Here is a 15058-nt window from a genome sequence, read left to right on the forward strand (position 1 = left end):
CTTCCTCCGCGAGCTCGGTATCAAACACCTTCCGACCTCAGTGGAACACCCCCAAACCAATGGCCAAGCCGAAGCAGCCAACAAGGTCATCCTCCGGGAACTTAAGAAGAGGCTAGGGAACGCCAAAGGACAGTGGCCCGACGAACTCCCCAGCATCCTCTAGGCGTATCATTGCACCCCGTAGTCAACCACGCAAGAGACGCCTTATAGGCTGACCTACGGAGCTGACGCGATGATCCCAGTAGAAGTCAGAGAGACGTCCCACCGACGCCAAGTTTTCAACAGTGAGCAGAATGCTCGAGAGTTGGCAGCTGACCTCGACTTGGTTGACAAGCTCAGAGACGAAGCTCAAATCCACGAAGAAGCCTGCAAACTCCGAGCTTCCCGAAGATACAAAACACGAGTGCGTCCTCGCTCTTTTCGAGTTGGCGACTTGGTGTGGCGATTGCTAGGTGAAGCACGGAAAGACACATCAGATGGGAAGCTTGCACCCACTTGGGGTGGCCCATTCCGAGTTACAGAAGACTTGGAAAATGGAGCGTATAGACTGGAAGAACTCAGCGGAAAGCCTATGCCGCGAACTTGGAATGCCACGCATCTCAAGTTTTATTTCAGCTAAACTTTGTATGAATGAGTTGTGCACTCTTTTCCCGCCTCAGTCTTTTGTCCCAAAAAATAGAAAAATGGATTTTGGCTGAGAGGGTTTTTAACGAGGCACACTTACACAATCAATAAAATGACTCATTCTATTCAACTCATATTTTTGGTTCCACATCACTTTACATTTCATGTTAAATAGAGGTCGAGTCCGAACCAACTTCTTTTCCCTTCACTTAAGGTCAAGTTCGAACCTTCACAAAAAGTTACTCGACGAAAATACGAGGTCGAATTCGAACCTCGGCATGATTAAGGTCGAGTTTGAACCTTCGCAAAGAGTAGCTTAACGAAAATAGAGGTCGAATTCGAACCTTAGTATGATAAAATTAAGGTCGAGTTTGAACCTTCTTAAAGAATTACTTAACAAAAATTAGAGGTCGAATTCGAACCTCAGTATGATAAACTCGAGGTCGAGTTCGAACCTTCTTAAAGAGTACTTAACGAAAATCAGAAGTCGAACTCGAACCTCGGTACGATAAACTCGAGGTCAAGTTCGAACCTTCATAAAGAGTAACTTAACGAAAATCAGAGGTCGAATTCGAACCTCGGCATGATTAAGGTCGAGTTCGAACCTTCACAAAGAGTAGCTTAACGAAAATCAGAGGTCAAATTCGAACCTCAGTATGATAAACTTAAGGTCGAGTTCGAACCTTCTTAAAGAATTACTTAACGAAAATCAGAGGTCGAATTCGAACCTCAGTATGATAAACTCGAGGTCGAGTTCGAACCTTCTTAAAGAGTTACTTAACGAAAATCAAAAGTCGAACTCGAACCTCGGTACGATAAACTCGAGGTCAAGTTTGAACCTTCATAAAGAGTAACTTAACGAAAATCAGAGGTCGAATTCGAACCTCGGTATATTAACTCAGGGTTGAGTTCGAACCTTCACAAAGATACAATAGACACCGAACGTATCTCTCAAAACGCGTAAACAAGAAAAAATCAGGCTTAAACGCAAAGGCAAAAGAAAGCACAATAACAAGTAGACAAAAAGTACGTATATACATAACCATGTTTACCGAGTTCAATACATGAATTCAAGTAAAGGAATAACAAAGCAGAAAAACATAACAAAAATGGCCTAGGCGGAGGCGTTGTCACTAGAGCTATCCTCGACGTCATCCTCCTTGATCAGCTTCCCGAAGCGGACAACCTTCTCCACGTGCATGGCCGAGAATTCGAACCCTGGTGCAAGGAGCCGGGCCTGGCGAGTAGCCTTGAGGAAACCCCTTTTATGCTCGAAGATGACAGCTCACTCTGTCTCCTCGAGTTTCCTCTCCAGCCCCGCCTTGGCCTCCTCCAGCTTCGCCAACTCCACTCTCAAAGAGGCATCCTCCTCCTCTTTGCCACCAAGGACGACCTCGTCGTAGAGACGCTTCTCAGCCGCCGCCAACAGCTCACCCTTCAGGGAGGTTACTTCATCCTCCAAGGAGCGAACCCGACCACGGGAAGACGTCACCTCATCTTCAAGGAAGCGCACCTGACTCCAGGACGAGGCAGCAAGCCCCTGCAGCTCGCCCTACGGGGAGGCATAGCTCTCGTTGGAGCGCAAGGCAATCTCCAACGATTTCTGCACCCTCGCAGGATCCCTCCTCGCGGCTCGCAGCTCGGCACCCTACAATTTTACTTCACCGAGGGCAGCACTAAGGACCTTGTTCTCCTCCTTCAGGACCTTGTTTTTGTCCCTCTGGGGTTAAACTCGACCCCTCAGTCTGGCCAGATCCTCTTGCTGCTTGGACCACCTATGCTTCCAGTGGTCCATAATAGCCATAGCCCTCTACAGAAGGACCTGAGCAGCATCAAAGCTCTCCACGGGCCCGACCTCCTCGATCATCTCTTGATCCTCCGAGCTCAGCGAATTCATGTCGGCGGAGGCACTCACGTGGTCCAGGCGCACATCAAAGCGATCCTTCCCGAAGCGGTGAGCAATATATCGGCTCCGGGAGGCCCCCTATGACGGACCTGACGACGGCGCAGAGGCTGCAGGCGTCGCTGTAGGGACCTCGAAAGTTGGCCCCTTGCCCCGAACCTCGGCAACAGCGGAAGCGACATCCAGCGTCCCCTGCTCAGCAACAAGAACACATGCCTCGGGGACTGCCGAGCTCAGCGCCGCCGTGATCTCAACAGCATCTCCCACCTACAAAAGAATAGCACATCAGAGGACAAAAGAACAACATAAAAAGTGCCAGAAAAATGAAAAACGAGGTACTCACCACTGTGGCCTGGGTGACTTTCTCAGCAGCACAATCCCCCACCTCGGCAGTTATCCCTGCCTGCACAGAGCGATAATGCCTCAACAAACCAAGCAAAATCAACATAGAAGAAAAGTTAAAGCGAACAAGACACTTACCTCGGCGGAGGGACTAGCCTGTTCAGCAGCCCCCGCAACAGCCACTTGGGGAACCTCCCCAAGCGAAGGGCTCCCAGTGAGGTCGACTGCGTCGTTATTCGCAGCCTTAGAAGTCACCTCCTCCGCGTCGCGAGGGGCAGAGGTTCCCCCGACCTCTTTCTCGCCCCTCTTTCTTTTTCGGTTGTCCTTAAGGGGGGACACCTCCTCCTCCTGAGGCTCCGGGACCTCTATTTCGGCAACATTATAGCGGTGCTTCAACTCGCGCCACTTATTTTTGCCCATTATGGCTGCAAACACAACAGATAAAAACATCAACAAAAGAAAGTTTCGCAAACCCTAACAGTTTAAAGAAGACGAGATACTCACTCTCTAGGCCCCTCTCCTTGTATGCTGAGTTTGCAAGCGATAGAACGAGCTTGCAATCCAGCGGACGAGGAAGCGCTGTGAGGTTCTCGACGACGGCCGCCTCCGAAGCCGTCAGTTTCAATTGGCCCACCCCATGAAACCTAGACGGTTTGGGGCACCAATAGAAAGGGAATTTCGGTAGCCCGCCGAAGTAAAACGCCCCATCCTTCAATGGGTCGACATCCACAAGAGCAACCCGAAAAAACTCTTGTTTGAATTTTTTGTATGACTGGGAGTAGAGAGTAAACAAACCCCCATCCCTACTCCCACTCAGAGACAGTATGCCGTATGGCAGAATGCCTATCTTCAACTGGTAAAAATGAAGAAAGACGGAAAGGGACACCTCTATCCCTAGAACTGAACACAGGACTTGAAAAGCCCTAAAAAAACCCCAACTATTGGGGTGCAACTGGCAAGGGGCCGAGTTGATAAATTTCAAAAAATCACACTCGAACTGAGTGAAGGGAAGGCAAACACATAAATTCCTAAAAAAAACATTGGGAAATAGAAGGGTCACAGATTCTGTGCGATTTCCAAACCGCATTGACTTCAAGAAAGGACCGGAAAACGCTTTGGACCCCCACCATCTCGCACCGAACCCAGTCGTACCCAGGAATACCTGGAACGAGGTCCGTTGGTGGCGCCACTGATAAGTGTCTAACTAATCTGATTAAATATGAATTTGAGACACTTATCTAGCACAAATTTTGTACATATTGATATAATTTTGGTTTATAAATACTTAGAATCAAATAGGGACTTTTGATTTATGTTAGTACATGAAGCGATGAATCTTTTGATCAAATTTTGTGTTATTTTGTAGGTTTTGAAATCTGGAGGCAAACGGCTGAGCGCCTTGAAACGGCTGAGCGCCTTCAAGCCAGAGAGCTCAACAAATGCAGCAAAAGAGAGGCGCTCAGCCACTATAAGGCGCTGAGCGGATTTGGCCCTGGAAGAAGGAGTGCTCTCTGCCTCCTAGGCGCTGAGCGGATATGAAGCGCCCAGCCCCTTGTGCTTGCTTAACAATGAAGAATCTCTCAGGCGCTCAGCGGATTTGAATGGCTCAGCCATTCAGATTACTTCATGGTGAAGAATTCTTCAAACCGCTCAGCCGTTTCAAGGCGCTGAGCGGATTCTTCTCTTTCCTGCCTACTCTGTTTTAATTCTAGCAATTATAAAAGGGCAGGGGAGAGAGAAAAGGGGGAAGAGAGATGAAAACAAAGAGAAAAACAAGAGCGGGGAGCACAGGAGGAAGAAAGAACAGAGTGGGAACGAAGATTTGGAGGCTGGATCACTTGGGAACGAGGATCAACTCCTTTTTCTTCATCTCTTCCTTTGTAATTTCTTCTTCCACTCCTTTGATCTTGTAAATGGCCATGAGGGGCTAAATCTTTGAGGATTGGTCTAGATGTAACTACTAACTCTTCTTCTTCTTAAATATATATATGCATTTCATTTTCATTACTTGTGTTTGATTCTTCTCTTAATGCTTATATCGGCTTGATCACCCGTTGTATGATTTTTGGTTTTTGAATCCGGTTGGAAAACGTTTTTGAAAACCCGAACTGAATCTTGCACCTAAACATCTCTTGCTCTAGGAATAGACTTGATTTGTTTAGTCACCTTGTTCAAGTCATTGCTCTTAATGCAAAGTGTTAATCATAAAACATAGAGGAATCATGTTTTAGATTAATTACTTTAGGATTCAATTTTGAGGGATCTTGTTGAATTACTAAATGAACGTGGAAGTCATGAAGATGAAATCATATTTATTTTAAGGAAATTTAGGAGTTAGCAAGTGCTCTAGGGTCCAATCCTTGTTTCATATAATTGTTCTTATAACTTTTACATTATCGTTTTAATTTGGCCTCACATTAGCTCACTTCCAATCATATCAACATCTCTATATTAATCATTAGAGTAAGAATTACTAAATTCTCAAATCCCTGAGGACGATACTTAAATACTACATCGAAACTTGGTCCACCTCCTTCTTTTTCCCGGCGGCGGCCGTTTCGGTAGCCGCCATCTTGCCCCGCGCCTTGCCTTTACCATTGGCAGGCGCGGAGGAACCAACACCACTCCCTCCAGTGTGAGACCCATGGCTGTCCCCCCATTCTCCCTCTCAACTCTCTTTTCTCACTCACTCTCATTTTTGCCTTATTCTCTCCTTGTCTTTGGTCTGATCTTGTTCTCTTTTTCCCCAAGCTGAAGCTGTGAGCTTAGGTGGTGCACATCTCGTGGAGCTTGCTGAGGAGCGGAGCTTTTTTTTCTCCTTCTCCATTTTCTCTTTCGTTTCTCCTTCCTGGAAGCTCGGATTCTTCGCACCGAGGTAACGAAAGTTAGTTTTTGCTGCGTTGTGGCTGAAAACGAGTTCTAGGAACTCTTTGATTGTTTGATGTTTGATGATTTTGAGCTGAGATTGAAGGACATGGGGTTTTCGGGGTTTCGGGGTTTTGATGAAAAATTTGGGATTTTTGATGATTGATGGATGCATGTTGAAAAAGCTGGAATTTTCGGGTTGTTGGATGAAAATGTGATGTTTTGGACCGATTGCATGTGCCTGGGATGTTGATTTTTGCAGGTTTTGGGTGGAATTTTCGAACTGGGGAGAGTTCCTGTTTGAATTTGCGCCGGGCTCAGTTCTTCACGCCGGGCGTGATTTGAAATGGGGAATCCCTGTGTGAATCACGCCGGGCTTGGGGAGAACCACGCCGGGCGCACTATCAAATGCACCGGGCGCAGGATGATTGTGCCGGGCGTAAATTTTATTTTCAGACTTTGACTTTATAGTCTTTATGAAAGTTGTATCCTTGGAGGTTAGCTTTCCAATGGCGCTGGAATCACTCATAAAGGAGTTTTATAACTCTAGATATGGCTGTTTTAGTGGAGAGGGTTCGAGCTGCTAGCTTTGTTTATAGCTGTTGCGGTTTTTATCATTTTTAACAAGGTAGATGAAGGAATTATGACTTGGTGTCTTCTTGATAGTTGTAGGAAATCTTCTTATCTTTCATATGAGATAAGGATGAGAATGGTAGGAGTAGCATAGCTCCTGATACGCTATTTTAGGTGAAGGTTGCCATTTCACAGTTAGTGATTTGGTTGAGTTGGAACTTATTTTAGGTGTTTAGGTTGATTGGTGTTGTTTGGGTGGTAATTTGACAATATAAATTAGTTGTAAACAAGATGGATGAGCCGTATTATGTGTTGAATATGTTGTATGTTGTGTATTGTAAAGTTGTAGATCATGCTGTTCATAATGTTGTTTATGCTGATTAATGTTGTTAATGCCGTATGATGAAAAGCTGAACTGTGTTGAATGTTGTTGAGCTGAGTGATGATTTTGATAGATGCTGTTTTAGGCTGTGTTAAGCTGAAATTGATGAATATGCTGTGCTGACTAGATGATAATGTTGAAATTGCTGATAAATGTTGTTTTATGCTGAGTTGAGCTATAATTGATGAATATGCTGTGCTGACTAGATGATAATGCTGAAATACGATGTTAAGCTATAATAGATCTATATTGCTGTGCTGTAAGTTGTTTAGCTGAGCTGTAAGACGCTATTGCTGTATGCTGATATTATTGTGCTGTAAGTTGTTTAGCTGAGCTGTAAGCCGCTATTGCTGTATGTTGATATTGCTGTGCTGTGATGTGAGCTGTGTTAGCTGGGTTGTGAGTTGTTTGGCTGTGCTGTATAATGATGAGTTGTGTGCTGTTATTAGTCACTATTGTGGTGCTATTATAGCCGCTAAGTCGGTGCTGTTATTGCCGCTATGCGGTGCTGTTATAGCCACTTGAGTGGTGCTGTTATTGCTGCTATGCAGTGCTATGCTCCGTGCTGATAGGAGCTGTTGTAGGAGATCTCCGAGCTGATATGCGTGACGACGCATTGTATGTTTTATTGTTGTTTATGCTGTTATAGCCGCTATGTCGGTGCTGTTATTGCTGAATGTTGTGGTATTTTAAGCTGTTTTTGTTAAGCTGATTGATGTGTTGATTGATGTGCTGATAGCTGTAGCTGTTTACTATTCACATATTTATATATATATGTTGTTTCTGTTTACTAGCTTACCCTTTGTTGTTTCCATGTGGTTTGGACTGCGATGATCATACTATGTATGGGAGCAGAGTAGGGATAGGTGGGTGACTAGTGGTGAGTCTTCAGCGGACCAGCGGAGCTGATCTCTTTTGTGATTGTTTTGTGGTTGAGCTACTTGGGGTAGTAGCACTTGATTGTATTTTTGTACACTTTAACTCTGTTCAGATTGGAGCATGTATATGTATATATTCTAGACCCTATATGTATACACTTGTTCTTTTCTGTGCGGTATTTCTAGTGTGCTGTGCCGCGTGTAGTGACCAGCCGGGTCGTTACACTCCAGCCATGGAAAAAACAAGAAAGACTTGAAGAAGACTGGGGAAGAAGGAAAAAGAAAACGGTAGAAAGGAAGTACCTGGTACTCTTCCTCAAAAAACAACCCTAACAATGACTGGGTTACCGGAAACGATGGCAGAAATAGAAAAAATGAAGACGGAGAATGAGTAGAAGAACGGGAGAAACAACGTGCGCGAGAAGTTGAAAGAGTGAAAAATGAGTAAAGTGAAAAGGGAAGAGGCGCGAGGGAGAGAAAAAGGTTTTTCCCAAATTCAAAACGGTCATGTCACGTGTCGGCCAAGGGGCAAGTCTGACGCCACATTAATGGAAAACCATTATGACAAATGCAAACCATCATTACATAACCGTCACTCCCATTAACGTGCCACTTGCACGTTTTCGGGAAATGACCAGTTATGACACATGGCATCTCAACAAGCAGGCGTACGCGAAAGATCATTGCTCCCTGACGAGCTCGGTTTTAAACTCCTCGACCCACGATCTTCGGAGCTTGGGGGGCTAGTGTACTATCCGTACCGTCACGCCGAGCTCAAGCTCGGCATCACAGCGTGGATTGACCTCGGAACACGCATTTGGAGACCTCGGCCTAGACGAGATCTGCAATCCAACCAGATCATAACTGATCTCAGGAGATCTCGGTCCAGACGAGATCCGTTACCTAATTAGATCATAACTGATCTCGGGCCCAAGGCCCAACGCAACCCTAATTCACACTAAGGTACGTGCATTACTTATACGAGACATACACTCATACAAACCCTAACTTTAGCATCGGAGTCTCTTTTGCAGGTACCACCCCCATCTTGGAACACCAACGTACTAGCGAAGGAGGCTCACCAATCTTACTCGGCGGATCATCTCTACAGCAGATTTCCGGTAAGAACACTTACGTTCTTTTTCCTTAAATCTTTCTAAAGTTCTCGTAAGACCAAGAGGGCGAGATCTATATTGAGGTTAAAAGTCATGTCCATAAGTAAGAACAATTAATATATTTCATTGATCAATACCAAAGAGTCTATTGACAAGGTATTTATTATTGAGTAATCAAACACTTTTCTACAAATTTATGTTCAAATCATTTTAATATTTATAGAACGTGTTAAATAAAAATAAAATATAAAATATAAATTTTTCATGTCTTAGAAACAAATAAAAAAACTAAAATATTAGTCCTATAAAATGCAAAAGTTTTGGTTTAGGTCCCTATAAAATTTTATTTATTTTTCATTCCTCTAAAATTTAGAACTATTATTTTTCGTCTTCTTTATTATTTAATTATTTTAACTACTTATATGTTTAATAAAAGGATAGTGATCATTTCACTTGTTACTTACAACAATTAGTGATATCATGATAATGTGTGACATCTCTAAATTTTTTTAAAAAGCATGCGTTAAATGTATGTGAGGCAACCCAAGTCTTATTAATCTTTAAATAGAGGGAAACTGAACCCTTACCCACACGTAACCTATTGGTAAAAGCCCATTAATCTATCATCCATTATTCCTCTCTTGAAAAACAAATAATTGTCTATAATAATTAACCTAGAAATAATGTTTTTATCATTAACTCTAATTTTCAAAATAACCCTAATTAATTAAAAAAAGATTAATTTATTCTTGAAAATAGGAAGTTACAAATACCATGGCCTTAGCATGCATACCTAGGCCTATATGGAATTATATCACTGATTATCCTCCAAATGTTACGCACTTTTCCTATACTTGGTTAGAGACTTTAACCCCCAACCTTGTAACTTACTCAATGGAAACTTATGAAAAGTATGATTCAGTCTCCACCACATTGTTTCAATTGAAAAACCTAGAGGAAACAACTTTAAATAGCTTCTCAATCAAGAGGCAACTTACTCTCTAAAGGATTTTCAAATGTTAGAGTTTCATAGCACCACAAAAAATATCTACACAATGGGATATTAACATTTTCAAATAGAACTTTTCTCTCCACTAGCTTTTTATGCAGCTCCTACTTCAAAAACATGCATCACATGTCAAACACAACTTAACATCTTTCAACATGAAATAAGAATCTACTTTCAACTTAAAAAAAACCTCAAATCATCATCATACAACATCATAGATCAATATATAATGAAGTGGATATGATCCACTACCATGTAAACAACCAACACAATTAAAAATGTCCATAGAAGTTACAAGTTTCAAAAGGAAAACAAGTGTTTCAAGCTCTGATGAACATGCTCTAAGCAAATGGAATTTGTTCCAAGTACTTTATAATTCACCCTAAGCAAGCTCAAACAAAGACTACACCTAGAAGGGTGGAGTCAGGTCGCTTAAGCGAGTGAAGTCTCACTTTGAGACAAAATTCACTAGAAATTAACACTCAACTAACTGCTCGAAGTGAACCAAGTCAGAGGCCAAAACAAACAAAGTTATTAAACACACAAAGCAAAATATGTACTTTAACCCAACCAAAACACCAATCAACAAAAAAACATTGAAAGTTATTTTTACATTATTCTAAAAAATGAAATAATTTTGTGAATAACATTATTCATCTTTTTTACATTTTCTCTCCTAAAAGTGTTAAAAAAATATTATTCATACAAATTCATATAATAATATAGAAAAAATTCATACTATTTTTCTTTACATTTTAAAATATCATTTATTTTGAATAATGTCCTTTTGAGCTAAACAACCTCTAGATTTGTGTCTGTTTGGAGTAAAACTCACAAATTTCATTGAATTATAAACGTTGTCCATAACATCAACCTTAATAGTAAATAGTGCATCTAGTTTGAGATTGTTCAAATATTTGATTTAATATAAACTTGAAAACAAACTTTCCACTTTTTCCTCTTTCTTGTGTCATTGTGTTCACTAAATACAAAATATCTTAAACAAATGCGAAGTTAGAACTGTTGTTTGAACAATTGTCCACATCATTGAATATTTCTTCAACCTACACTACTCTCAGAGTACTTTTAGCATCCTTGTTATTCTTTAAAGCCAAATTTTCTCTTTCCAACTTTTGATCATGAAGAAAAGTAGTACTCTTCACATTAAAATTTCTTTCATGACCAATGTATGTCATCATACTACAAGATTTCCAAGCATTATCGTAATGATAGGTTACAACAATTATAGTAGCCAATGAATTACTCCCATTGACATATAATAAGAGAAAAACTTAACCTAAGTGTTTTCTTTGATTATAAGTCAATGAGGAGTAATTCATTGGCAGCAAGCATTGTTGTAAGCAATCGTTACAACAATGTTAGGAAATCTAGTAATAATAAGGGTTTACATTGGTCATAAATGAAATCTTAATGTGGAGAGTAGTGCTTTTCTTTATGATCAAAAGTTGGAAAGAGGAAATTTGGCCCTAAAAATTAACATGGATGCTAAAAGTGCTATAAGAGTATACTAAATGGTTGAAGAAAAAATTAATGATGTGGACAATTGTATAAACAATAGTTCTATTCTCTCATTTGTTTAAGATGACTCGTATTTAGCGGATAATATGACACAAAAAAGAAAAAAAAAGTGAAAAGTTTGTGTTCAAATTTTTTCGAATAGAATTATAGAAAAATCTTAAACTAGTTTACAATACTCACAATTAAGGAAAATTTGCAAGTTTTACTCCAAGAAGACAGAAATCTAGAAGTTATTTAGTTCAAAAAGACATTATTCAAATAAATAATGATGTTTTAAAATGAAAAGAAAAATAAAATAGTTCTTTTTATGTCATTATATGAATTTGTTTGAATTATTTTTTTAACACTTTTAGGATAGAAAATGTAAAAATAAATGAAATATTTATTATAATAAAATAAAATTAGTTTATATTTAAATTAATTTTAAAAAAAATAGTTCTCATATATTTCCCAAAACATATGATTAACGTATGAATAAAAATTATTGTATTTCTCAACTTATTAGATGAATCCATCTACAAAAAATAAATCAAAATTATTAGCAATGTTTAATAAGACACTTCAAGAGCTTATAAGCTCATTTAATTAGTTTACAAATTAGTTTGACCAAAATAAGTTTTTCTCGTAAAAGAGTTTTTCATTAATAAATATAAAAAATGTATATAACATAAGACAAGAAATTAAGTATAACTAATCATAACAAAAAAAAATCCTCATCAAAAAATGTATAATAAATCATGATCAAATATTGTAAAAAAACAATTATATATTAGAAAAATATAAATGATTACTAATGATTTTAAATCTTGGAAGAATAGAGGTTAGGCTTTTGTTATGAAAATTCTTCAATCACTAGGCAGAGTGGGTAAAAGGTTTCATCCAACTAACCTCATCAAAAACCAAACATGGTCTTCCATTGGTTGAAGGTTTCATCTTCATAGATCATTTTTAAATGCGTAATTTTACAAATTTCACATTTGAGATGTTTAATCTACAATATAAAAGAATAGTATTAGAGATCTTAAATCTATACAAATAAAAAGACCCAAATAGTATACATAAATTGAGACAATTCTAACTTTATAAATTAATATATTAAGTTAGATCAAGTCAAAACTCAAATATTAAGAATTTTCCTGGAGCTGCCTAGAGCCAAACTAGTTGTACTGTTAATGTTTATTCATCTTATATGGTTTAAAACTTCCTTTCTAATAATGGCATGAGTAGTTGGTATGTGGTTGTAAATTGCAATAAGTCATCACATTTATTATCGATATGTTACTAAAGAAATCTAGTGATAGCCAAATGTTAAGGGATTAAGGGAACAAGACACATGTTGTGTTGAAATGTTGTAAAAAAAATAATAATCATAATAAAAAATACAAATGTCATACCTTTTTTACTTCGGGATGCATACAAAGCTACAAGAAATGTCACTAAGATCTATTGCAAATGTCAAATAAATTATTTTGATTTATTATGAGAGTTTTCAATTGAATAAGGTTTCAAACCCAAAAATAAATTCAATAAATCTGCGAATTTAAATGATTTAACAAGATGTCATTTCATTCACACATCACGATCAAAATAATTTTTCGTAACATTTAAAAAAAAAAAATATTTCTACAAATTTTCTTATTTGCATTTTAAGAAAAGTATTCAATGTTTTTTCATGACTTTAAATCAATATAATTATATTTGAATTTGATTGAATACAAAATATATTACCTATATATGGAAATTTTTTAGGAAAATAGAACTACATTACTCAATTATAATACGATTTTACACCTTATGTGATAGACACTTTGACATGTGAATAAAATTGAGGGTGCTTAGGTAAGAGTGCAAAACTAGTGTTGACATATCTTTAACCCTTAACAAAGAGCTCTACTTCCTAATCTTACAATTCTTGCATGTGCAAGGTTTCAACAAAGCAGCACTCATGTATCTGTCTCACTCTCTCTCTCCAACACAAATTTAAGGCTTCTTATATGGTTTTTAATGTTATAAATGAATAATATGATTGCTTTTTGTCATGTTTTTCCTTAAATCTTTCTTTCACAATTTTGGACTTTAAAGTGCGATATACTTTAACTTGAAGTATTTTGAGAGCAAATGGCATGAAATTAAGAACTATCTTTCAAGGTTTAAAGATAGTTTAGTTCAATGTTTATTGTCTTTGACCTCATTTCAAGTGAGAGTTATCTTCTAGGATTCACAAAGGTCAAGAGGCACTCAACCAAAATACTTTTTGAAATATGGAATCATAAATACTTTGAAACATAGTTCTTATCTTACTTTCAAAATGCTTAAACTCAAAGTATATCTTCCAAAGTTCTTCAACTTCCTCATTTCAAAAAATATTAAGTTGAGTGCTTATTGGCCTTCACCTTTGAGAATCCTAAAAGATAGTTTTCAACCATATCCCACTTCAAATGAGGTAAAGGACAATAACCATTCAACAAAAACTATCTTTAAAATTATATCTCACTTTTACGCCCAAGATTGTGAAGGAAAGATTCAAGGAAAAACAACATACTAAAAGAAAAATCATATTATTCATATATAACATTAAAAACCATGCAATAAACCGTAACTTTGCGTTGTGGAAAGAGAGAGACACATAAGTGAGTGCTACTTCCTTGAAACATTGCTCATGAAAGAATTGTAAGACTGAAAAGAAGATCTCTTTGTTAATGGTTGAAGACATCTCTATATATAGTTACTCTTATCTTTAAGTCTTGCTTCATCTCACTCAATTTGAATTCATAGTCTATATTAGAGTGTTATCACATAAGTGTAAATATGTACTTATAATTGATTAATGTAGTATTTTTCCTATAATTTTTTTTATTTCCTCGTAATATTTTGTAGTCAATAAAATCTAAATATATTTATATTATCCTAAAATAAAAAAAAATGAATACTTATCTTAAAAAAAACAAGAGAATTTGGAGAAAGATTTAAAAAAATGGTATATAAGGAGGTTTAGAATTATTAATTCTTTATACTTAAGAATCTAAGAAATATTATGTGGTGTGATAAGACATTTTGATAGATGTTTTAAATTTGACAACTTATTGATTGCATGAAATTAATAAATTCTTGAAAAAGGTTAAAATTTTAATTATAATAACATATAATACAAATTTTCAATTTCAAATTAACATCATTAGCAATCACGTTATCGTTGTGAATCTTTAATAAAGGGCAGATTATCATTAAACCAAAAGTTGTCTATGCAATAACAAAATTAGAATAGTTAATATTTTATCTAATGAAAATATAACTATTGGAGTCTTTCTAGTAATTAGATTGGAATATTATGTACTTGATTTTAAATCAGGTTTTGAACATTGTTACTATTATTATTATTTTTATGAATAAAAAAATGTAATAAGAATATTGTTGAACATTAATGCACACAAAAGCTTATTTCGTAATATATATTTAAAACTTTATAATCTACAATTTAAAAAAAATTATATTTGATTTAAGTTATCAATTAATAAAATTTAAAATACTTAATAATAATAATAATAATAATAATAATAATAATAATAATAATAATAATAATATCTTTTATCTAATTTAGTACAGATGTAAGTAGGAAAAAAATGTTAAAAAAAATTAAAATAATAATTCATACCTTAAACTTCACGTGCCATAAATGAGTCGATCTTTTCTAGTTTATTCTTCTTCAACATTGCAAAACTTTTCTACATATCTTTCAAATTTATATTTTATTATAATGTCACATGTGGGCATAATAAGAAAGTCAATCATATCGCTACAACTTAAAATCATAAATACCAAACATATAAT

The 15058-nt window shown here is 37.2% G+C and overlaps 1 protein-coding gene across 1 annotated transcript; it reads right to left on the reverse strand.

Moving 5' to 3' along the window:
- Positions 1-1442: 1442 nt before the first annotated feature.
- Positions 1443-6043, reverse strand: LOC145951885 (uncharacterized). The gene is made up of 3 exons (XM_083064058.1): positions 3008-6043; positions 2871-2930; positions 1443-2794 (listed from the first exon to the last, which is right to left on the reverse strand). The coding sequence occupies exons 1-3, from the start codon at positions 3317-3319 to the stop codon at positions 2609-2611; spliced, it is 558 nt and encodes a 185-aa protein (XP_082920184.1). The 5' UTR covers positions 3320-6043; the 3' UTR covers positions 1443-2608.
- Positions 6044-15058: the final 9015 nt, after the last annotated feature.

This window comes from Cajanus cajan, chromosome 9 (assembly GCF_000230855.2).
Source record: "Cajanus cajan strain Asha chromosome 9, NIPB_CcT2T_4, whole genome shotgun sequence".
Lineage (NCBI taxonomy): Eukaryota > Viridiplantae > Streptophyta > Magnoliopsida > Fabales > Fabaceae > Cajanus > Cajanus cajan.

Excerpts from the sequence above, each read along its gene's own strand:
- LOC145951885 (XM_083064058.1), bottom strand. The coding sequence starts at position 3,319 with ATGTTTTTATCTGTTGTGTTTGCAGCCATAATGGGCAAAAATAAGTGG. Across the intron at positions 2,931-3,007 it reads AGGCTAGTCCCTCCGCCGAG|GCAGGGATAACTGCCGAGGT; the intron begins GTAAGTGTCTTG and ends CGCTCTGTGCAG. Across the intron at positions 2,795-2,870 it reads AAGTCACCCAGGCCACAGTG|GTGGGAGATGCTGTTGAGAT; the intron begins GTGAGTACCTCG and ends ATTCTTTTGTAG.